The 25,947-nt window shown below is 39.4% G+C and overlaps 1 protein-coding gene across 6 annotated transcripts in view; it reads left to right on the plus strand.

The window, feature by feature from the left end:
• Window positions 1-25,947, plus strand: part of dctn1a (dynactin 1a) — a 69,826-nt gene that overhangs the window by 22,682 nt on the left and 21,197 nt on the right. Inside the window, exons 5-20 of one of the 6 annotated variants that reach the window (XM_022667218.2) lie at window positions 3,752-3,769; window positions 4,535-4,558; window positions 6,079-6,132; window positions 6,563-6,706; window positions 7,635-7,832; window positions 8,463-8,667; window positions 9,688-9,766; window positions 11,607-11,766; window positions 12,078-12,182; window positions 12,644-12,835; window positions 18,261-18,377; window positions 19,414-19,566; window positions 20,049-20,209; window positions 21,923-22,091; window positions 22,735-22,803; window positions 23,037-23,249. In XM_022667218.2, coding sequence (XP_022522939.2) covers window positions 3,752-3,769; window positions 4,535-4,558; window positions 6,079-6,132; window positions 6,563-6,706; window positions 7,635-7,832; window positions 8,463-8,667; window positions 9,688-9,766; window positions 11,607-11,766; window positions 12,078-12,182; window positions 12,644-12,835; window positions 18,261-18,377; window positions 19,414-19,566; window positions 20,049-20,209; window positions 21,923-22,091; window positions 22,735-22,803; window positions 23,037-23,249 — 2,061 coding nt within the window. The remainder of the gene's footprint in view (window positions 1-3,751; window positions 3,770-4,534; window positions 4,559-6,078; window positions 6,133-6,562; window positions 6,707-7,634; window positions 7,833-8,462; window positions 8,668-9,687; window positions 9,767-11,606; window positions 11,767-12,077; window positions 12,183-12,643; window positions 12,836-18,260; window positions 18,378-19,413; window positions 19,567-20,048; window positions 20,210-21,922; window positions 22,092-22,734; window positions 22,804-23,036; window positions 23,250-25,947) is intronic. The other 5 variants (XM_022667217.2, XM_022667214.2, XM_049472521.1 and 2 more) reach the window with 5 other exon arrangements.

Genomic DNA, 25,947 nt, shown 5'->3' on the forward strand with positions numbered 1-25,947 from the left:
ATGAAACTTAACAACAGAGAAAATTAAATTTACAAATACTTAGAATCCTCTAACCTAGATACCAACAGCGATAGGAAAGAAAGTTCTAATACTATACACAAGCAGCCCTCATACCAACAGTGGTAAGAGGGCAACCATACTAGTTACGGTAACAAAGAGGAAAAAGAGAAAAAAAAATAACAAAACAAACATACAAGCACATACCAACAGTGATAAGAGAACAACAAAACATGCAATGGTAAGGAAAGAAAACAATCATAATAAACAAATACCCACATTTTTTTTTTTTTTTAAGTCCCAATCACTCTATACTGATCCCAAACCATCTTTTTATAATGTAACTTATATTTATGAATACTTTGGCATTGCTTGTGTTTGGAGTCCAGGCTATTCCATAATTTAACTCCACATACAGACACACAATTTTTTTTTCTGGTAGTTCTAGCTTTACATGATGAAAACTTAGCAAAACCTCTAAGATTATGAGCACACTCTTTAACTATGAAAAACCTCTGGATATTACTTGGTAGTAAGTTGTTAAACGCCTTGAATAAAATCTGAACTGTGTAATAGTTTACGATGTCATGAATCTTAAGTAATTTTGATTGAATAAAAAGATTATTACTATGCTCTAAAAATCCAACTTTGTGTATAATTCTCATTGCTCATTTTTGTAATTTAAATAGTGTTTGTATTGTACATTGATAATTGTTGCCCCATACTTCCGCACAATATGATAAGTATGGGAGAACTAGAGAACAATATAATATACGGAGTGCTTTGTGATCGAGAAATTGCTTTACTTTGTTCATAATAGAGAGGCTTTTGGAAATTTTTGTTTTTATGTGTCTGATGTGGGCTTTCCATGTTAATTTACTGTCTATTATTACTCCTAAAAATTTGTTTTCAGTTACAGTTCCAATTGGGGCACCATCTATGCTTATTTGAAATACAGAATTAATCTTATCATTACCAAATATCATTGCTTTTGTTTTAATTAAATTTAATGATAACTTGTTTCTGTCCATCCATTCTTTTATTTTACTTAATTCATCATTTACAGTATTTATGAGTTCATTATGATTGTCACTGCTATAAAAAATATTAGTATCATCCGCAAATAATATTAGTTTTAGTGATTTTGATACATTGAAAATATCATTAATATACATGTTAAATAATTTTGGGCCCAACACGGCCCCCTGGGGGACACCACAAGCGATGCCAAGATATTCAGATGTATAATTACCCATTTTCACATATTGAACCCTTTCTGTGAGATAACTCTCTATCCAGTTACCTGCTACTCCTCTAATTCCATATTTCTCTACTTTTTTTAATAATATTGAATGGTCTATAGTATCAAATGCCTTTTTGAGGTCCATGAATATTCCAACTGCATATCTTTTCCTGTCCAATGCATTTGTAATTTGTTCTATTGCCTCAATAATAGCCATTGAAGTAGTTCTTTTGGCTCTGAAGCCATATTGACCTTCATTTATTAACTCAAATTTTTCAATAAATTTTTCTAAACGGGAATCAAACAATTTTTCTAAAATTTTTGAAAATTGCGGAAGTAAAGAAATAGGTCTATAATTAGTGAAAATATATTTATTGTCGTTTTTGTAGATTGGTACAACTTTTGCAACTTTCATTTTTTTCGGAACACATCCAGTTTGGAAAGACAGATTACAAATATAGGTCAGAGGTTTTGAAATGTTATTTATAACTTTTTTAACTAATACCATATCTATATCATGACAATCTGTAGATATTTTACTTTTACATTGGTTGACAATATTTTTTACTTCATGTTCATCTGTTGCAGAAAGAAAGATTGAGTTTAAGTTTCCTTTTATAGTTTCATTGGACTGATGATGTCCTAAACTTGGGATATCAGCAGCCAAGTCTGGGCCAACATTGACAAAAAATTTATTAAACCCATTTACTATATTGTTCATATTGAAATCATAAACATTTTTATCAACAAAATGATCTGGATACTTAGTTTTTGAAGCTCCTGGTTTAATTAAACTATTCAGAATATTCCAAGTTTCCTTAATATTATTTTTATTGTTTTGTAAAATTTCATTAAAGTACAATTTTTTACTTGTTCGAATGATTTCTGTTAGCTTATTTTTGTATACTTTATATCTTTTTTCATCCACATACGATTTTGACTTTATACATTTTTTATATAGGTTATTTTTCTTTTTACAAGCATTTAATATTCCTTTGGTTAGCCAAGGACATTTATTGTATTTATTGTTTTTACGATATTCTTTAAGTGGACAATGTTTATTATATAAAGAACAAAAAATCTCCAAGAAATCATTATATGCCTTATTTACATCTGTCTCTCTATAAACTGAGTTCCAATTTTGCATGCTTAAACTACTATTAAAGGCTTTTATTGTTTCTTCTGTTCTTATTCGTTTGTAAACTACTTCTTTTATCCTGTTTAGTGTTTTTATAGTCACAGTCGAAAATAGTAAAAACAGGTAAATGGTCGGTTATGTCACATGTAAGCAGGCCACTAATAACTTGTTTTTCAATAACATTCGTAAAGATATTATCAATTATTGTAGCACTTTGAGATGTAATTCTGCTTGGTTTTGTAATTGTTGGATAAAGGGACATACTATACATTGTATCGGAAAATGCATCTATTGCTTTCTGTTTTGCAGGATTCAAAAGATCAATGTTGAAATCCCCACAGACAAATATATTTTTTGTACTTTTCCCAGAAAACATTTTTTCCATTTGTTCGTTAAAAATGTCTATACTAGATCCAGGTGATCGATACACACAACTTACAATAATATTTTTTTTCTTTTGGTTAATTATTTCCACTGTCACACATTCCATTACTCCATCTATCGTTAGTGACATACTTTCTACGACAGTGAAATGTATTGTTTTATGAATATATAAAGCAACATTATTTTAACATCTATTTTGTTTTTCCGGTTTACATAATGCAACTCATAGTCATCTAAATCAACATCAATACCTTTTTCTTTTTGTAACCAGGATTCTGATATAGCAATAATACTAAAGGGTAATATAAATTGCTCCAAGTATTCCTTAATAGAATTAAAATTTGTATACAGACTCCGACTGTTGAAATGTATAATTGACAGTTTGTCTTCCAAAGACCTAATATTTCTATACTGGTCCTGTGTATAATAGTCACTGTTAATAAATGATGTACCTCATATCCAGGCTAGGTTAGCAAATGGATATTGAGGAGTGTGGAATGTTCTAAAATAAGCTTTACAGGTATTTTTGGCAATTCATTCAGAGACGGGTGTCTTGAATTTCTGATTTCAAGGCCAGTTTAGTCTGAGTGCACCAAAATGTTCATATGAAATATTAGAAGTTTTTATTTTGAATTAAATGCAGATAATAAGCACACTACAGAGGATTGTTTTTTAACTTGTTGTTTTAGCCCAAACTATGTATAATATTGTTACAGCTCTTACTAGGTGAGTTTTTTTAGTTATTTGAAGATAAATGGGATCTTGTGACTTACAGTAGATTCTGCTGTGAGGGTATGAAGTTAATCCCGCTAACCTGCCCTTACAACTGCCCTGGTGTTTAAACTCCATTAAATAACGAACTAACACCCCTAATTGTTTGTGTGATATATTTAAGAGTGATAAACTTCAAATGATTAATGGTGTGTTTTCTTGTGTGTGTGTGTATGTATACACTCCTGTGTGTTCTTTGTGCTAACCTGATGTGAAAGATTCCAGCATCACGGAAGGTAGAGCAATGTTTTGTGGTCACTGGCTTTTTCTCTCAGTCTTTCACTCATCTGTTCTCACGTGGTTTGGTTTTAAAAGGCCTTCTTTTTGCTTGATAATGTTTTTGTGTTGTTGTTTGGTTTACTTTTTCACTTTTTGTCTCCACTGTTTAAGTTTTGAAACCTTGTTTTTGGGACAGAAAGCTGCTGAATGAGAATGCTGAATTAGAGTATGAACAGAGACTTCACTGGTGATTCTGATCTTTAGTTCAGTTCCTGCTTGTTTGCTGTGAAGCTGAAACAGAATTAGAATATTAGATGTACAATATTGTGCAAATATTTGCAAATCTGAAGCAAATGTCCAGATCCATTCAGTTTCCACCTAAAGTAATAATAAACTGAAGGGTTGAGACTGTTTAGTTGTTGACAGTGTCTTAGTTCAGCTAAGCGTACTCTTGTATTGTGGGACAGTGTGTTTTTCAAGTTTGTATGAAGTAATTTCATTTTATGTTTATTTTCCTTATTAATCTAATAATCTATGCTGCTGCTGCTAATGCTACTGTTGTCTCTGTGATAGTCCTGCTTTTGCAGTGCTTTGCCGCTTGTCTCTCTCTGTCTGTGATTCTCTTTTTCCTCACTATCGCTTGTCTTTTCTTGTTTGCCCCATCTCTCTTTGTCTTTCTCTCTGTTTCTTCCTTTCTTGTTCTAATGCTCTCCCGCGCCTCCCCTCTGCCCCCTGTGCTCCCCTGTCTTCTTATCCGCAACCCTCCTACCCACCTCCTTCAGTCCGCCGTGCGCCGTAGTACCAAGGTGAGCATGAATGCAGCAACTGAGGGTCGTGGGAAATGTAGTTTTGTCAACAACACATGCAACTTACTGCTTAATATTGATTTAAATAGACGTTATACACACATGCACTTTTTGGGAAGTCCTTATTGACTCGTATGCCTCCCTTTTTTCATATGTGAAGGTTTTTTTCATTGTGTTAAAATAATGTATGCTATTTAAAGGTAAAATATTTTTGCTTCTTCTGAAAGGTAAAATTTTGACAATTTGTTCCAACAGAACCAGCTTTTTAGTTCAGGAGTTTCTGTGGTAAAATTAGATAATGTGTGGTGTCATTTGGCCTTTCAGAATGTTGGGCCAGAAACACAAACACAAACATAAACCACAGTCTGAAGTGTAAGCACATGGGGACTGTTTTGTGCTGTTTGCAGTATCTATATTTACTAGTGGTGTAACAGACCGCAGGTCTGAAGATTGACCATCAACTTATTTGAATGTCAATCACCAACCGCAGGATGACATCAAGTGACCTATAAAGAGAATGGCATTTGGCAGCGGTGGTGAATTGAAAGAACGTTCAAAACAATCTCTTAGAGGCAGGACTCGCTAGAAAAAGGACCTTCCTTAATGAGAATCAAAGAAGAGCCAGGCTGAAGATTGCAAAAGATCATAAGAATTGGACCATAGAGAACTGGAGGAAGGTCATCATCGCCGATGAGTGCAATGGTTGTCTAATGTTTAGATGGAGACCTGCAGAGGTGTACTTGTTCCCACTGTGAAATTTGGTGGAGGATCGGTGATGATCTAGAGAAGCTTCAGCATGGCTGGAATTGGGCAGTTTAAACTCTGCCTCCTGCATTGTTTAAATCAGGCGTATGAAAGCGTTCAGGCTTACTGTAACTGTATTTACAGATGTAGGAGAGAGAGAATAAACCACTACAGTGTGTAGCACTGTAGCACCAGTAAAACCATATAACCACATGTCTACAGCAGACCAAACCAGGACTGAACCTCATACACACATCAGGATCAGTATTATGCTGTATCTATCCAACAGGCAGCTGGAATTGCAGGGAAACGGAGAGCTACGTAAGTGTCTGCTCACAGCGGAGGCAAGAGGCAGAGCCTGGAGCTGCAGACACACCCCCTCTCTCTACAAGTCACACACATGTTGTAGACATAATTTATTTTATACATAAAATACAGCTGGATTTCTCGTCCTTGTCTACTTTATGACACAACAGCCCACAAGAAAACTATTTTTTTGTATTCAAAAAAATTTGCTAGTGGTCTTCAGCCCACAGGCTGAGAAACCCCTCAGTATAGCATTTTAAAAGTATTCTACACCAAAATATAAAACAATAATGTACAATACTGTTAAAAATCCCTCTTATTATTTTTTTATTACATTGCTGCATATTAACCACAGTGATCTTTATTTATTTAGTTTATTTTGCAGGCAATAATTTAATTATAGTGTTGTTTGAAGCCTGTAATCAGATACATGCTCAGGCTAAGCTAATAAGTGCTCTGTTCATGTACAGTGGGGCACTCCAGGTCGACTTTCTTACTCTTCATCCTTCCCCTCCCTTGTCATGGTATGTTTTAAAAAATCCCTCCTACCCCTGAAGAAGTGAAAACACTGTGGTGTTGTGGGTCAGTTCTGGGGGAGCTGCTGCAAAATATTCACTTTCACTAAAAATGATCTCTAATCACCGTTATTGGTCTATCCACTAAAAATTCACTGGGTCCAATAAGGCGGGGCGATATATTAAATCTTGACATTGCATGTATCTTCTCTTCATAATTAGACATCCGCAGAACATCAGAGTTTGTCAGTAATTCAATGAACATGTTTACATGAACTTTGGTAAACAGAAAATTGGGACCAGTTCCTTAGATAAACCATGGTCCATCATGTCAGGAGTGTTTTGTAATGCACAATAAAGAATTGCATATTTTTTCTTACTATTTTCATGTATTCACTTTTTTTTTTCCTCTTTTTCTTGTTCTCTCTCTTTTCTGTAGACGGGGCGTCCCTCTGCAGCTGGTTCGGTTCCTGATTTGGCCGAGATCGAGCCGGCCACTCCTTCCCAGACTGCATTGGGAGCTCCCATGATGCCTCAGCCCAGCGGAAGCCCCGGAGGCTCCTCCCACGCCGCCTCAAGCAAGGTGAGGAAACGTAATGTTCCGTGTTGCACTTCTTCCTCCTGTATCACAACCAAAGGTTTGCAAGGCCTGAAGAGAAAGCTGTGAAGAGAGAACCCAGAACCCAAACAAAATAATTCCTTTGTCTTATTCTGAACCTGTAATCAGTGTGAAGTCTGTCCCTCTGCGCAGCTCTAACAGCAGGTTTGGAACTCTTTCTTTAGTAACGTTACATGCTCTGCCACGATTCGCTGGTTGGGAAGGTTGGGACTAGGTTGGGAAGGTTGGGAAGATTTTTTTGGACAAACTGATTTTAAACAGTGGCATCCTGTTATAGAACCATTCTGGATTCCTGTGAGCTCTTTTGTTTTTTTTCATACCTATTTTTTTCAGATTATCAAACAAACTTTAATATCAGACAAGAGTAAATATAACAAGCTCTTTTAAATGATGATTTATTTTTTTAGGGGACTATCCAAACCAATCTAGCCCATAAATTAACTGCAATTAACTGCACCTAATTTACTAACTTCACAGCTTGTTGTTGTGGTTTCACTGAATAATGTGTGTTGCATATCAATGTCGGACTGAACCTTGCACCTGGTGGTGTATTTCTGGTTGCGGTAATTTAATTGTAATTTCTCATACTTGAGTACTTTAAATTTTACATTTGAGCTGTGTTGAATTATAATAATTTGTCATGTAAATAATAATTAGCATTAAACACCAACATTGTGGCAGACTCCTAGGGTACCAAGTCTAGAAAAACTGTAATAACCATTTAGAAACACCATAGCAACCACTTAGGTTACCACAACAACAGTTTGGCCTCACAATAGCTAGCAACACTGTGGAGTCCCCAAAGCTGCACAACCTTAGTTTTTATTGTCAGTTTCTAATTCAGTTTCTCTCTCTCTCTCTCTCTCTCTCTCTCTCTCTCTCTCTCTCTCAGGAGGAGGAGGCTCTTAGGGCACAGGTAAAGGATCTGGATGAGAAGCTGGAGACTCTGAAAATGAAGCGAGCAGAGGATAAGGCAAAGCTGAAGGAGCTGGAGAAACACAAGATCCAACTGGAGCAGCTGCAGGAGTGGAAGAGCAAAATGCAGGAGCAACAAAACGATCTACAGAAACAGCTCAAAGAGGCCAAGAAGGTACAACACAAACGCACAAAGCCAAAGAAGATTGCGAGAAATTGAGAGAAATGTTTGTTATGAGCAAGTACATCTGGACAATATGGACAAAATCACAGTTTATTTCTTTATTTAGTTAATTTGACAGCTGGACTTACCCAGGTTAACCATGATGCTAACTGATTTTTGAAGCTTAGAATAGCAGAATATAGTGGGCCTCGGGTTCAAAGTGATATTGAAATATTGAAAATGTGTTTAAAATCATATAACCATTACTGAGTAATTTTCTATCACAATATTTGTTGATATCAAATTATTGTCTAGCCCTATATACAAGATGTCAATCCTGTGAAACATCTGTGCTGAATCAGTGCATACCTACACTGTGTATTGAACTATTCCTATCTGTGTGTTTCCTCTTATGAGATAGTAGTGTTAGTGTTAGAGATAGTGAGTAGATATTAGGTGCTAATTTAAAGTCATTGATTTTTTTTCAAATTGCTGTTTTAATGAGAAGTAGTTTAAAAACCCATGAAGAAAAGAATTAAAGACATATTGACTTGGTATTGTACTGCCTCTAAGCTTATTTAATTTACAGAGGAGAAAACGTTTAACTGTTTATCATCTTCTCTGTTGTGCGTGCACATGTAGGAAGCTCGTGAAGCTCTGGAGGCGAAAGACCGTTACATGGAGGAGATGGCCGACACATCGGACGCTATTGAAATGGCCACTCTGGATAAAGAGATGGCGGAGGAGAGGGCGGAGTCTCTGCAGCAGGAGGTAGAGGGTTTAAAGGAGAAGGTGGAGGAGTTAACCATGGACCTGGAAATACTCAAACACGAGATAGAGGAGAAAGGTAAAATACATACATGGTCTATTCTCTCTTTGTGTGTGTTTGTTTGTTCTAAGAATATACTTCTCTGGAAAGAAATAAGACCACTTCAAAATTATTAGTTTTCTAATTTTACTATGTATAGGTTTATATATGTTTGAGTAAAATAAAAAGTTGTTGTTTTATTCTATAAACTGCTGACAGTGTTTCTTCCAAATTCCAAATAAAAGTATTATCATGTAGAGCAATTATTTACAGAAAACAATCGTCAAAATAAGCACAACTATACAGTGATTTCAGTGATTTAAAAGAAAACAAGTTTATATTAATTTAGAAACAACAATACAGATTTTTTAAGAGTTGTGAGTTGTGAGTTGCAATTACCTTGACTTTTAATCATAGTTTTCATGTGTTTTGGCATGTTCTCCTCCACCAGTCTTACACACTGTTTTGGATAACTTTATGCTGCTCCTGGCTCAAATATTCAAGCATCTTGTGACCATCCACCTTCCGCTTGACTACATTCCAGAGGTTTTCAATAGGGTTTAATGTTTCCCTAAACATATACCTGCAATCAAAGAAACTAATAGTTTTGAAAAGGTCTGTTAATTCTTTCTGCAGCTGTATATAGCCATGATGCACCGAAATATTTGTTTTCTTTGATTTTGCTACTTTCTCAACATTGCATAAATTAAATGGCCTGAATGTATTTTTGACTAAACTACCAGTTAGACTTTTTACAATCCCAGTAGACAAACCAGCAAAACCAACAAAGCGCATTGTTTCTACTACATACATTAAATACAAAACCCTGTGGAAGACTTTATTTTTTTTGGCACAAGGAATGCCGACACAGCAGTTGTTACCCGCTGAAATATTAGGTAGTAATTATACAGCCTTTTAATTAATTGGCTAAACACCAAAGGTTTTTTTGTTGCAGTTTATGCCAAAATTGTGGATCCCTAGTATATAGAATATAGGATGGTTAGTACACACACGATTAACAATGTCTAAGCTTCATGTTTTCACTTTCTGTCTTTGTAGGCACAGATGGTGCAGCTTCCAGTTATCATGTGAAGCAGCTTGAGGAGCAGAATGGCCGTCTGAAAGAGGCACTGGTCAGGTGAGCTAATACCGTATAAAGCAGAGTAAGTTTACAATTATGAATTTGCTTCTTCCTGCCATGTTAGCAAGAAATTTGATTCCAAAAGGCACCATTTTGGTTTAGATACTTAGGATGAAATACACATTAAAGCACTGAACGTGTAGAACACGCACAGCGAGGTAAAAAAAAAAAAAGAAAAAAGAAAGAAAAGCAGTGACACCCTGTCAAGAGTCATATCAAGAGGCTTTTATTGTCATTCTTTATTCTATACTCCAATAACAGCACAGTGCAACGTGGAACAAGCAGTACAATATAGACAACAAAGTGCAAATGTGCTAAAAAATATGTATCATAGAACCATAAAATTACAATAAATAAAACAAATAGAGCGGACATGACAAAAGTCTAACAGACCGTTTCAGTTCAGTTCTGTGTGATAGGTGTGTGGTGATGGGGGGGGAGGGATTGTGGTTCAGCTCCGTCTCTGTGTAAAGTCTGCCTGGTGGAGGAAGCTTTTGCAAAGTCTGGTAGTGAAGGCGCTGGGTGTTGAGGAGTCTGCCTGGTGGAAGAAGCTGTTGCAGAGTCTGGTAGTGAAGGCGCTGGGTGTTGAGGAGTCTGACTGCCTGGTGGAAAAAGCTGTTTCAGAGTGGAGCAGATACCAGGAGACAGACCAGTACACCAGGAGACATGGAGGAGACTGTAAGAGGGCAACAACCCAGCAGCAGGACCGCTACCTCCTCCTTTGTGCAAGGAGGAACAGGAGGAGCAGTGCAAGAGCCCTGCAAAATGAACTCCAGCAGGCCACTCGTATCCATGTTTCTGTTCAAACTGTCAGAAACAGACTCCATGAGGGTGGTATGAGGGCTCGACATCCACAAGTGGGGCTTGTGCTTACAGCCCAACACTGTACAGGGCGATTGGCATTTGCCAGAGAACACCAAGATTGGTAGATGCAAAATTGTTGCCCTTTGCTCTTCACGGATCAGAGCAGGTTCACACTAAGCATATGTGACAGACGTGATGTGAGTTTGGAGACGCTGTGGAGAACGTTCTGCTGCTGCAACATCCTCCAGCATGACCGGTTTGCCAGAGGGTCAGTAATAGTGTGGGAAAGCGTTTTTTTGAAGGGCAGCACAGACCTTCATGTGCTCTCCAGAGGTACCCTGATTTTTTTTTTTGCCTATAATCACCCAGCACTAGTTGTGATGTTTTTAGAGACAGTAACATCATCAATGCACTTGCTGGTGGAGCCAGTCACTGATTTTGTGTACTCCTCCAAGTTAATTTAAAAACACACTGCGAGGTAAACATGACAATGTGCTCTAAATTCTGACTTTAGGATACATACACACTTTTTTCTATCAAACTGTTGACACACTGTTTCTGTGATCAAGACCCTCTCTCCCTGTCTTTCTCTTTCTCTTACTCGCTCTGTTTTTCTCTTTCTCTCACTTGCTCTCTCTCTCTCTCTCTCTCTCTCTCTCTCTCTCTCTCTGATTTTGTCAATCTAATGCTGATGAAGCTAGTAGTCTAAGCACCAGTAATGCGTCTGTTTTTAGATAGAGCCTCTCTTGGTAACAGTATGAGAATGAGATTGCTCATGTTGGCTGTAAAAAAATATATATATATGTTGTGTAAGAATAATGATCACTTTTTGTATTTTTTTGTTACAATTAAGAAAAATGTATGGAAAGAAGTATCGTTTGGGTATCCGTATTGTATTGGTATCAGTTTAAGGTGCTCATCAGCCCCATGTTTGAGTTCTCCTTCATGCTGCCTGGACAGTGTAGAGACACAGTTTTTTTGGCCTGAGTACGTTAGTGCAACTGTAGCACACTCCCTGTGTTTGTGTTCTCAGGATGAGGGACTTGTCGGCATCGGAGAAGCAGGAGCACGTGAAGCTGCAGAAACAGATGGAGAAGAAAAATTCTGAGCTAGAGACTCTGAGAGCACAGAAAGAGAAACTGCAGGAGGAGATGAAACATGCTGAAGCCACTATTGATGAGCTCAAAGAGCAGGTCTGAATCACACACACAGAGGCCATAAATGACACAGAAAACAGTGTAGCCTCATAAACTGCACAGTAGCAAGTAGTTAGTTGGTCAGACCAGTATGCTTTTTGATATTTATTAATGTTTTTTAATTCATTGGGTTACTTAAATCACACACAGTTATTTAGTGCTTTTTTATGTAAGCCCACCTTTAAGGACCTCACTCATGTCATCATAGAGTCTGAGAGGGAAACACATCCACATCTTTATTTGCCCTCTTAGTGATGCAGTTATTAATTGTACCACTTTATTGTGAGCAGTCGTGTATTATGTTGTAGGTGGACGCTGCGCTGGGAGCTGAAGAGATGGTGGAAACTCTGACTGGAAGAAATCTGGATCTGGAGGAGAAAGTGAGAGAACTGAGAGAGACTGTCAGTGACCTGGTGAGACTCACACAACCATTCCCCACTTACACATCCAGACATAACAGTTCATGCTACTTAAAATCTTGTAAAACATAGATAACTCCTGTATTGCGCCAGATCATTAATACTTGTCATTTTAAACATTTTGATGTGATACAGAACTTTACACTATCCATATTGTATATCGTTAAAATGGCTACATAATATTAGTAGTACCAAAATTAAAGTTTATAATAAAACATAGCATTTAATTAGCTGTTAACTGGTGTTTTAGGAGACGATTAAAATAGAAATATTAACTTTATTTGAATGCTAAATGGAATTGGTATTAAATGTTGGCGCCTTCTCATATTGTATAAAAGTTGAAATACCCTGTAAGATTTATTTTAGGTAACATTTACAAATCACGAAACACGAAATGGCCTCCTCTAGACCGTCTGTTTCTGCTCTTTCTTTGACCTGTGGTGTTTGATTCACAGGAAGCGATAAACGAGATGAACGATGAGCTGCAGGAGAACGCGAGAGAGACTGAGCTGGAGCTGAGGGAGCAGCTAGACCTGGCGGGAGCTCGCGTCCGCGAGGCCAACAAACGAGTGGAGGCGGCGCAGGAGACCGTTGCAGATTACCAGCAAACAATCAACAAATACAGAGACCTCACTGCACACCTACAGGTACCAGAGAGAGTGGAGAAAAGCCTTAAACATAAACCTGCTTTAACAGAGAATCCACTGCTTACAGTCTTTCAGTTAAAGCATTTTACAACTCAGTGTGACTGCAGCTGAATGCGGCACAATAGATTTAATATTTGCCACATTTAATATTTGCCAGTTTATAATTTCCTGATATTCTTTTTATTTTAGAAATACATTTAAATCTTAGATGTTCAAGTGTGGATCAGTGGGACAGTGTTTCTAAGCAGTATATGTCCTTGTAAAGCAGGGGTGAGCAATTAATTTTTCCAAGATCTTGACGATGATGCCCATAAGCCAGTCGTTTCTCTGCAGCTGGTAATTTTTCAAGAGGATGACATCCCCTTCTTTCAGATTGCATTTCTCCTTTTCCCACTTCCTGCGTCTCTGCAGAGTGGGGAGGTACTCAGTCCTACATCAATGCCAAAAGGTGTTGCCGAGGCTTTGGACCTGCCTCCACTGCTTGCCGTAGAGGTCCTTTTCGTCAAATTCACCTTTGGGAGGAGGAAGGACACTGACCTTCTGTGTGAGAAGTGTCGCTGGTGTCAGGATGAATGTGGACACAGGAACCAGAGGACGGGGGTTCAGGGTAGGCGAGACCTCTGCCATAAATGTAGTCAGGACCTCATGCGTGAGTCTTGCTGGGCTGACCTTCAACAGCATCGAGTCCAGGATACGCCTTGTCAGTCCAATTAGCCGCTCCCAACTGCCCCCCCCCCATGTGCGAAGAGTGTGGTGATTCAAAGATCCACTTACACCCCTTATCACTGAGATATACTTGCACCTCCTTGTTGTTGGTCACAGAGTCCTTCTGCAACTCCTTACAGGCCCCAACAAAGTTGGTGCCACAATCGCTTCTGATCTGTTTTGCTGGCTCCGTGACTGAGAAGAACCGCCTTATAGCATTGATGAAGCTTGAAGAGTCCATTGACTCTAGTACTTCCATATGGGTGGCCCTGGTGCTCATGCACATAAAAAGCACAGCCCATCCTTTGCTGCTAGCCAGTCCTCCTCTGGTCCTTCATGCCGTGACCATCCATGGTCCAAAGACGTCCACACCCACAAATGAGAATGGAGGATCTTTGCTGAGGCGGTCTGCTGGTAAGTCAGTCATCTTTTGAGTCTCCATCTTCCTGCGTAGTCTTCTGCATATGACGCAGTGATGAAGGATGCTGCTGATTCGCCGTTTCCCACTAATAATCCACAGGCCTGCCGCTCTCACAGCACCCTCGGTGAGGTGCTGCCCTTGGTGCTGGACCTGCTCATGATAGTGCCGGATGAGCAAAGTTGTGACATGGCTCTGCCCATGTAAGATTACAGGACTAACCTCTCTTCCATCCAGGTTTGCCTTGGACAGGCTTCCTCCAATCCTGAGAATGCCAGCACTGTCAAGGTAAGGACACAGGCTGAGGAGTGGGCTTAGCTTAGAAATGGCTTTCCTCCCCGAATGCTTTCCAACATCTCCGCGAAGGCATCTTGTTGGACAGCCCGTATTATGACATTTCTTGCTTCCTCCAAGTTTTCTGTGGGACAGGGCCCTTCATGGATGTGCCAACCCCTGCAGCTGTTCCCCTGTGTGAAGGAGTGGGCAACATTGAGTGAGTGACCGCCAGCTGGAGAACCTCTCAAAATGCGTAGGGCCAAGTTTGTCACTAGTAACCCTGTTGAAATGACAAGTGATCTGTGGGTGGATGTCAGAGTCAGAATTAGGGTCCACTAAGTCAAAGGAACTAGGTGTAGGTTCAACTTCAGCTGATGTCAACAGAAATGGTGGTCCACACAGCCATGTGGTGTGAGCTACGCTGCCTGCTGGGACTGCTCGAAAGCAGGGTCAGCAGGGTTTTGGACGGAGGGCACGTACTTTCATTGCATAGTGCTTGTTGACCTCCTAATGCGCTGCACCCTGTTGCTCACTTAGACGTAGAATCGTCTCGATTCATTGTGGATGTAGCCTAGGACCACTTTACTATCCGAGTAAAAGGTCACGGCATCAAAGATGGTGTCCATCTCATCCACAATCGCGTCTGCAACCTCTACAGCCAGAATGGCAGCACACAGTTCGAGCCTTGGAACTGTCGTTTCTGGACGTGGAGCAAGTTTTGCCTTGCCGAATACAAAGCCAACCTCCACATTGCCACTTGCGTTGGTTGTCCTTACATAAGCAACAGCAGCTATAGCAGTAGTGGAAGCATCAGATGACACCCATAACAGACTGGTCAGATTTGGTAGATTTATTCAAACTGACAGCATGCAAAAGGTGTAAAACTACAGTATCACACACACAAGCACACGGCCTACAATTAGCCTAGCAAGCTACTCACTAGCTTAATATGTGAAAAGGCGAGATGCTAAATAATCAACAATTGTTACTTCAATGAAATTACAAAAATATGCAGAAATATACACATCATATTTTGATACAAACAATATCCTTCAAAAATGCTCACAGACTATGCTTCTGCAAGTGATTTCAAAAGTGGATGAGCTTTGATTCATCAGCTGCTCAATCTACCATGCCAAACTGGCCTGAAAACAAAGATTTAAAGTGACTTCCTGTAAGTGTCACATGTTTACCATAAATTTCAGAACAAGACACCACCTAGTGGCAGGAGAATTAAATAGCACACAAAAAAATAAACTCAGTCTAGAACAACTGAATATAGATTTTTCCTGGCATTGGTATCCCATTACTCCAAAATGATACAGTAATCTCACTTAAAACATATATTTTGAATACATGAGAAATAATTCTTTAAGAATTTAGTAGTGTAATATAATAACCCTTTGATTTTCCCTTTTTATAGGACTCCAAACTATTGTCTTATTTTTCAGTAATATTACTGGAAACATACATTATGAATACAGTTAACAATGTTAACTGTTAATAAGACTTTTGCGCTATCATTTGAAAAAGACTATTTAGCTGTAAAACTAGTTTCTGTTCCATTTTCTCTCTCTGCACGAGAAGCGCAAGCCTCTGCTCCTCCAGCACCAATGTGCACGCGGATACTGTAGAGACCAGAGGAGGGAGAAAGACTGTGGAGAGACAGCCTACTCATTTAAATAACCCCGTCCCTGAGGGCTGCCTCCACAGAGCTCACAGTCTGCCGAGCGGAGCGGAGTCCAGTCGAGCCGATCGGAGAACTTATCTGCAGCACGATACGATTAATATTTTCATAGTAACAGTGCAGTTCGTGCACGTTATGGATATTAACCGTGTACCCAGCCACATGATAGTTCTGTATGTAGCAAGTGGAAGTAAATAAAATCCAGTGAAAAAAACATCAAACGGCAGTGAATGCCAGGACTAGTTATTGCTTTAAACAACGAGACGAATCAGGTACTGAAGCTCAGTTAATCTTGCCGCTGAGACGGACTGAGCACATTTGGCTAAATTCTGCACGGATTATGCAGAGTCTAAGCCAGTGCTGCCTCAATCAGCGGATCTCGGGCAGAGCCTTCATGCTATCTGGGTCAGCTTGCTGCACACACCGGTGACGGGTGAAGCCACTGACCAAGTAAAAATATTAATTCTACAGAGTCTAGCGAATATAGTTAGTAAGATAACTACACTAATGTTAGCTAAAAAAAATAAGCTGGCTATATAATCCAATTAAGATTAAATGGTTCGGCTAAGATCTTGATAATTAATAAAATAAAATGCACACAGACACAGGAGTGGAGGGAAAAACAGGCAGCAAACTTACCGAAAAAAACGCAAAGAACTTTGTCCAGAATGTCTGTTAGAGCAATTAACAGCAGAACACGACATTATTAATACAACAATCTAAATTCAGTTTAGCTAATAAAAAAATAATAACGGTAGTACAGTTAGCTAGCTAAACTTTTGACTAAACTAAACTAAACTACTAGTACTGGTCTACTGCTTGACGTAAGGGGAAAAAAGAACATGATGCAGGTTCTGCTGACGGTCTGTTATTGGTCCCGCCCATACAGTCATTGGTCCCACCCCGGCTAGGTGTAACCCTGACCTTTTTACAATAACCACACCTTTTTTGAATAGAGCTGAATAACGCTTTAAAAAATGAATTCTGTGGGAATATAAAAATTTGACAATATAAGCAGAGGTTACACTAGCTGTTGCATTTAAATAATGGCGGTAGAATTACAGTATATTAGAAAAAAACGTGATTGAAAGTTGTCTGTTTTGCCATTGAAACCTATGGGGATGGGTGGGGTTACACAGCTTTCTGAAACCAAACAGCAGGGGGCGCCCGACCTGTGGTGGCTTCACTTTTAAGAGACGATGCTCTGTCCAGCTATATACAGTCTATGTGCCTTCCTGACCAGAGTGGAAATGTTGTTGCTTCTGGTGAGGTTGCTGCTCAGGTGCACACCCAAATACCTGTAGCTGTCGACCACTTCCACCGCAGATCCTCCAATGTGCAGGTGGAGGTGGGCATGCTGGCCCCTTCTGAAATCCACAATCATCTCCTTCGTCTTCTTTACATTGATGCAGAGGTTGTTCTCTCTGCACTAACCCTCCAGGTGTTCCACCTCCTGCCTGTAGCTGGACTCATCTCTGTTCGTGATGCATCCAACCACTGCCTTGTTGTCCGCAAACTTTACAATATGACAGCCTGGATGGAGAGGTGAGCAGTCATATGTGAGCAGTGTGAACAGGATGGGGCTCAGCCCTGAGGGGAGCCAGTGCTGAGGATTATGGAGGGGAAGGAGATGTTGTGAATCCTCACAGACTGCGGCCTGTTGGTCAGGAAGTCTAGGACCCAGTTGCACAGCGAAGAGCTCAGTCCAAGTGAGAAGAGTTTGGTTATCAGTGTCTGAGGAATCATGGTGTTGAAAGCAGATGTGAAATCCACAAAGAGCATACGGACGTAGGAATCCTTCTGCTCCAGGTGGGTGAGGGCAGTGTGGACCACAGAGGAAATGGCATCCTCTGTGGATCGGTTCTTCCTGTATGCGTACTGGTGTGGATCCACAGTGACAGATATGATTAGATATGATTATCCACAGATATGATTACTTTTTCAAACCACTGTATAATCTGGAAAAAACATCTGTAAAATCCTAGGGACATGCATAAACATGTAACATTAAATGTACATTTGATTTTAAAAGTACAAAAGAACTTGATTTTGAACAAAGGATTCCAGGAATTAGCCTCAGAACAACCAGAAAGATTTGCATGCAGCTCGTCATCAGCAAAAAGAAAATCCACATTTTAGAAGCTGTTCAGTGATGGGACAGAAGGTTGTTCCTGCATTCTTGTTGCCAACAACTGGACATTAAATATATTTTATTTTGTAATTACAGTTCAAGAAAGGACAGGAACTGAATTATTATGCATGTGGTCTCAGGACCTCCTATGTTCAGGGTGTTTTCTAAATTTGCAGTTTTCTCTTTTTAACTTCTCTGATGAAAACAGGAATTGAACCGTGAGCTGACCAATCAGCAGAGTGCTACGGTCGAGCAGCTCCAGCAGCCTCCCGCCGAGCTCTTCGACTTCAAGATCAAATTTGCTGAGACCAAAGCCTATGCCAAGGTACAGCCACGTCTATGGGTTTTAGGACTACCAAGTATGATCACACTGTAACATTTTGTGATATCTTCTGCAGGTGCTGGTCATACAATTAGAATAATGAAAATGTTTATTTATTTTAGTAATTCCATTTAAAAAGTAAAACTTTTTTGTTATATTCATTCATTACACAGACTGATATAGGTTTTATTTCTTTTAATTTTGATGATAATGACTGACAACTAATGATAACCCAAATTCAGTATTTCAGAATATTGTGAAAATGTTCAATATTGAAGACACCTGGTGCCACTCTCTTATTAGCTAATTAACTCATATAACTGCAAAGGCCTTTAAATTGTCTCTCAGTCTAGATCTGTAGGCTACACAATCATGGGAAAGACTGCTTGTTCACAAGACGACCTCTTACCCCTTACACCTTGTCCGAAGGGAAGAAAAAGATGTGGTATACAAAAAGTGTACAAGCAGTAGGGAGAACCACACCCTGGAGAGGATTGTTAAACAAAACCTATTCACAAATGTGGGGGAGATTCGCAAAGAGTGGAGTGCAGCTGGAGTCAGTGCTTCCAGAACCACCACACGCAGACATATGCAAGACAGGTTTCAGCTGTTGCGTTTGTTGTGTCGAGCTACTCTTGAACAAGAGACCTTGGCTAAAGATGAAAAGGACCGGGCTGCTGCTGAGTGGTCCAAAGTTATGATATCTGATGAAAGTAAATTTTGCAGTCTGGAGGAAGAGTGGAGACAAATACTGAGTGCTGTACATGCTCATACCTTTTAGGTTCATACTTTTTCAGTTTGCCAACGTTACTAAAAATCTTTTTTTTGTAAAGGTCTATGGATATGAGTGTGTAATAAATTCATATAATATACAATATTCACTTTTTGAATGGAAATACTGAAATAAAACAACTTTTTCATGCTATTCTAATTTTATGACCAGCACTAATGCAGTAATGTGTTTGTGTGCGTGTGTGTGTGCGTTGTGCGTGTGCGTGTGCGTGTGCGTGTGTGTGTGTGCGTGTGCGTGTGTGTATAGGCTATTGAGATGGAGCTGCGTAAGATGGAAGTGGCTCAGGCAAATAGGCAGGTTTCTCTGCTCACCTCTTTCATGCCGGACTCGTTCCTGAGACATGGAGGAGATCATGACTGCATCCTGGTTCTGCTGCTCATCCCCAGACTCATCTGCAAGGTTCCACAGCACTGCACACGTTCACAATGCATCATGTTCTGTTCAGTTTTTAAGTATTTTAATACATAATACTGTATATGACCATGCAAAAAAAACTGCTGTGTGCTGTAACACAATCATTTGCTTTGGATTCTTCTGTTTGCTTTATCATTATAATACTGTTTAATTACACTACTATAGTTGTTTTGAATATTTATTGTGTACAAACTGCCTAAACTGATCTTGCTCATCATCACAGTTGGATTTATATCTTTGCTTTAAATTATTTGTTTGTTTATTTGTTTATTTATGTTTGTAGTTGGCTGTAGATGCTGTTCCTTGATTTGATTTCATCCCCATCCCTTACCCATTCAGCCCCCTTCCCCCCAATTCCCCATCCATGTCAGTGAAAGGAATATATGCATAGCCTGAGGGCGCTGTAGCCCGGTTCTGAACTGTTACAGCCTTTACTGACTGTAGTAATGTGTTTTCTCTGCTGGCAGGCTGAGCTGATCAGTAAACAGGCTCAGGAGAAGTTTGATCTGAACGGTAACGTGGTGGAGCGCACAGGCCTGCGTGGGTCAGCTGGGGAACAGCTGAGCTTCGCCTCTGGACTGGTGTACTCCCTCACCCTGCTGCAGGCCACACTGCATAAATATGACCAGTACGTACCACCAGCTCCGCACACAGCGCTCTGATACAGCAGCGCGAAGCACCACAGAATGTATCATCTAATCAATTTTATCTGCACTGATGATTAAACCATGATAATGCTTCAATTTTAATGTATTATTTTTATGAATATTAATAAATTAATTTTCTTAATAAACTGAGAGAAATATGGGGAATAGCATGAAAAGATTAAAAGAGCCTAAATTGAAATACAGAGATACGATGGAAAGCCAGCATTCTGAGACACCTGAAACATGTTAGTGCTCCACAGGACTGGTGTCAGTTTTTAAAATAATTTGGAGATTAATGAAGTAAAGAAGAAGAAGAGGATTTTAGGACGGACACCAGTTCTTATCAGTCCTGTTTACTATAAAACAAGAAGACCGTTGAGATTGTTGGTTGTTTTAAATATGGTAGTATTTAGAAAATAAAATATGGTATTTTAGAAAAACCGAGACCGAAATTACTGAAATGTTTTAGGGTACTAATTAAAAACTTTGGACATTTTTCTCAGAGTGTCCTGAAGTGGAATTGGAACATGATTGTGAGGGCACTATAAACTCCCAGAGTGGCCTCATGATTTGTAGTAAACATTGCTGCATACTGCACGAACTAAATCTGTAAAATAATGAAGTTAAATTAACATGCAAACAATGAGTGTAGTAACTACTCATACATAATATCTAACTATCACTAGCACTCTTCACTCCGATTTCTATAACCACTGCTGCTCAGCACAACAATCATCTAATTCTAACAGCAGAACTAGCTCCGTCTCTTCCAGGTTATCTACAGTGTCTACAGTATTGATGAGTCAAATCACCCCAACAGCTCTGTGCAGTAAAGTCCTGGCACTTGGTAATTTTGTCAAAGAGTATTTTCTCCAATCAGGTTTAGACAAAATCAGTTTGGTGTGAAAGCCCAAGCAGGTGTACACTGTTAATTTCACTTTTCTCCCTGTGGTTCATTAATAAGAGATTTATGTTTCTAAACAGCGCAACATTGCAGCCAGAGATTACTCCATGCTCAGCTCAAAGCTTCACTAACTTTAATTCAGAGCTCAGCTCAGCCAGTCACACGTTTATGTTTAAGTGACCGGTGTGAGCGCATGTTAATGATGAGGTAGTGTCTGAATGCACTGCTGAGTAAACTACATAGTCCTGACTTATATAGTTCAACACTAATGAGGGATTAGGGAGCCGTCTTGGTCACAGCTTCTGAGTTTATATGTAAGGAAGCTCCACAGGGTCTCGTTAAGAAACTGTGTAAAGATATTGTAGAACTAGTTAAAAGTGTTTTGTGTTATAATATGACCATCTGGTTTGGGAGGAGTAAAGCTGATGGGAATGGTGAAGATGGGCAGTAAACTGGTATGAACAAGTCAGCAAGGGAGGACAGATCTGTAAAGGGATTGAAGATCATAAAGAAGACATTACACCCTTTTAACTCACAGTTTAAACAATTGGAATCAGGAAAACGCTATAGGACACCAAGAGCAACTAGAAATATCTATAGGAGATTGTTTTTACCAACTGCAGTATCATTTTATTTATTTTATTTTTATAGATGTTTTATATGTTGTAGGTGTCTGTCATGCGTGACCCAAAAGAATGTATTCTATTCTATTCTATTCTATTCTAGTGATCATAAAAGTGATCATTAAATAGATTGCAGCAGCAGAAGTAACATGGTTTATTCCTCATAGGGCTCTGAATCAGTGCAGTGTGGATGTGTATAAGCGGATGGGGACGCTGTTCTCTGAGATGAGTGTGCATGAGCGCTGTCTCGACTTTTTAATTGAACTTCTGCACAAAGACCAGCTTGATGAAACTGTGCAAGTGGAGCCCCTTACTAAAGCCATTAAGTACTACCAGGTAACTCACACACACACACACACACACACACACATAACATCAATCTAAAATCACGTGAGATATTTATAGGTTTATGTTTGAGTAAAATGAACATTGCTCTTTTATTCCATAAACTACGAACAGAATTTCTCCCAAATTCCAAATAAAATATGAAATGGGAAAATGAGAAATGGCTGAAATATCAAAAATATGCAGATATTTCAGACATCAAATAAATCAAAGAAAACAGTCATATTCAGAGTTCAGAAATCAATATTTAGTGGAAAACCGTGATTTTTAATCACAGTTTTCATGCATCTTGGTATGTTCTCCTCCACCAGTCTTACACACTGCTTTTGGAAAACTTTATGCCTTTACTCCTGGTGCAAAAATTCAAGCAGTTCAGCTTGGTTTGATGGCTTGTGATCATCCATCTTCCTCTTGATTATATTCCAGAGGTTTTCAATTTGGTAAAATCAAAGAAACTCATCATTTTTAAGTGCTCTCTTTTTCCAGAGCTGTGTATATATCTGTTTAGTGCTGGAATGTTTAACTAAGTATTTTAGATACTCGAGCACATCTCTTTAGCATGAATGGCGTATTTGAGCTGAGCTGCAGTGAAGTGTGCAGATTGTATGTGTTAGTAATTGTGTTCCCCTTCCAGCAACTGTACAGTATCCACCTGGCTGAGCAGACTGAGGATTGCACCGTACAGCTGGCCGATCACATCAAGGTATCGAGCTCTGCTTAGGTGCCAATAATATGACATTTATATATGATTTCTCATTATCTTGGTAAATTTGGGCAAATTTTTTTTTCTAAGTGTATGATATATATTACAAGATGTTAATAAACCCTACAGTACAGTAAATTTACCACCATTTTTCCCTAGCAGCTCCTTTTTCATGTGAACTTGGACGTCCATGCTGTATGGTGATTTTTTTATATATCACTGTTTCTTTCCAGTTTACCCAGAGTGCCCTGGATTGCATGGGAGCAGAGGTGGGGCGTCTGCGTTCCTTCCTGCAGGCGGGACAGGAAGGGGCTGGGCTTACGCTGCTATTGAAGGATCTTGACACTTCTTGTGGAGATATCCGTCAGTTCTGTAAGAAAATCCGCAGAAGGATGCCTGGCACCGACGCTCCAGGAATACCTTCAGCCCTCTCTTACCCTCCTCAGGTGTGTGGTGTCCAAATCTCCATGCAGATAAAACATAGTGTATGGTATAGTTTTATCTTTAAATTATTTATGAAAGAGGCAGCCACATCCCATCCTGTTGAAAATGGTATACATCTGTCTGCCCTAATACATCATAACACACTACACACCTCCAAACTTCATGTAGCTTCAGAGTTCATCATCACTACACACCTCCAAACTTCATGTAGCTTCAGAATTCATCACTACACACCTCCAAACGTCATGTAGCTTCAGAGTTCATCATCACTACACACCTCCAAACTTCATGTAGCTTCAGAATTCATCACTACACACCTCCAAACTTCATGTAGCTTCAGAGTTCATCATCACTACACACCTCCAAACTTCATGTAGCTTCAGAATTCATCACTACACACCTCCAAACTTCATGTAGCTTCAGATTAGTTCATCACTACACACATCCAAACTTCATGTAGCTTCAGAATTCATCACTACACACCTCCAAACTTCATGTAGCTTCAGAATTCATCACTACACACCTCCAACTTTCATGTAGCTTCAGAGTTCATCATCACTACACACCTCCAAACTTCATGTAGCTTCAGAATTCATCACTACACACCTCCAAACTTCATGTAGCTTCGGAGTTCATCATCACTACACACCTCCAAACTTCATGTAGCTTCAGTGTTCATCACTACACACCTCCAAAGTTCATGTAGCTTCAGAATTCATCACTACACACATCCAAACTTCACGTAGCTTCAGAATTCATCACTACACACCTCCAAACTTCATGTAGCTTCAGAATTAATCACTACACACCTCCAAACTTCATGTAGCTTCAGAGTTCATCATCACTACACACCTCCAAACTTCATGTAGCTTCAGTGTTCATCGCTACACACCTCCAAACTTCATGTAGCTTCAGAATTCATCACTACACACATCCAAACTTCATGTAGCTTCAGAATTCATCACTACACACCTCCAAACTTCATGTAGATTCAGAATTCATCACTACACACCTCCAACTTTCATGTAGCTTCAGAGTTCATCACTACACACCTCCAAACTTCATGTAGCTTCAGAGTTCATCACTACACACCTCCAAACTTCATGTAGCTTCAGAATTCATCACTACACACCTCCAAACTTCATGTAGCTTCAGTGTTCATCACTACACACCTCCAAACTTCATGTAGCTTCAGAATTCATCACTACACACCTCCAAACTTCATGTAGCTTCAGATTAGTTCATCACTACACACCTCCAAACTTCATGTAGCTTCAGAATTCATCACTACACACATCCAAACTTCATGTAGCTTCAGAATTCATCACTACACACCTCCAAACTTCATGTAGCTTCAGAATTCATCACTACACACCTCCAAACTTCATGTAGCTTCAGAATTCATCACTACACACCTCCAAAGTTCATGTAGCTTCAGAGTTCATCACTACACACCTCCAAACTTCATGTAGCTTCAGAGTTCATCACTACACACCTCCAAACTTCATGTAGCTTCAGAGTTCATCACTACACACCTCCAAACTTCATGTAGCTTCAGAGTTCACCATCACTACACACCTCCAAACTTCATGTAGCTTCAGATTAGTTCATCACTACACACCTCCAAACTTCATGTAGCTTCAGAATTCATCACTGCACACCTCCAAACTTCATGTAGCTTCAGAGTTCATCACTACACACCTCCAAACTTCATGTAGCTTCAGAATTCATCACTACACACCTCCAAACTTCATGTAGCTTCAGAATTCATCACTACACACCTCCAACTTTCATGTAGCTTCAGAGTTCATCACTACACACCTCCAAAGTTCATGTAGCTTCAGAGTTCATCACTACACACCTCCAAACTTCATGTAGCTTCAGAGTTCATCACTACACACCTCCAAACTTCATGTAGCTTCAGATTTCATCACTACACACCTCCAAACTTCATGTAGCTTCAGAGTTCACCATCACTACACACCTCCAAACTTCATGTAGCTTCAGATTAGTTCATCACTACACACCTCCAAACTTCATGTAGCTTCAGAATTCATCACTACACACCTCCAAACTTCATGTAGCTTCAGAGTTCATCACTACACACCTCCAAACTTCATGTAGCTTCAGAGTTCATCACTACACACCTCCAAACTTCATGTAGCTTCAGCGTTCATCACTACACACCTCCTAACTTCATGTAGCTTCAGAATTCATCACTACACACCTCCAAACTTCATGTAGCTTCAGATTAGATCACTACACACCTCCGAACTTCATGTAGCTTCAGAATTCATCACTACACACCTCCAAACTTCATGTAGCTTCAGAATTCATCACTACACACCTCCAAACTTCATGTAGCTTCAGAATTCATCACTACACACCTCCAAACTTCATGTAGCTTCAGAATTCATCACTACACACCTCCAAACTTCATGTAGCTTCAGAGTTCATCACTACACACCTCCAAACTTCATGTAGCTTCAGAGTTCATCACTACACACCTCCAAACTTCATGTAGCTTCAGAGTTCATCACTACACACCTCCAAAGTTCATGTAGCTTCAAAATTCATCACTACACACCTCCAAACTTCATGTAGCTTCAGAGTTCATCACTACACACCTCCAAACTTCATGTAGCTTCAGAGTTCATCACTACACACCTCCAAACTTCATGTAGCTTCAGAATTCATCAC

Source organism: Astyanax mexicanus, chromosome 25, assembly GCF_023375975.1.
Source record: "Astyanax mexicanus isolate ESR-SI-001 chromosome 25, AstMex3_surface, whole genome shotgun sequence".
In the NCBI taxonomy this organism is placed as follows: Eukaryota; Metazoa; Chordata; class Actinopteri; order Characiformes; family Acestrorhamphidae; genus Astyanax; species Astyanax mexicanus.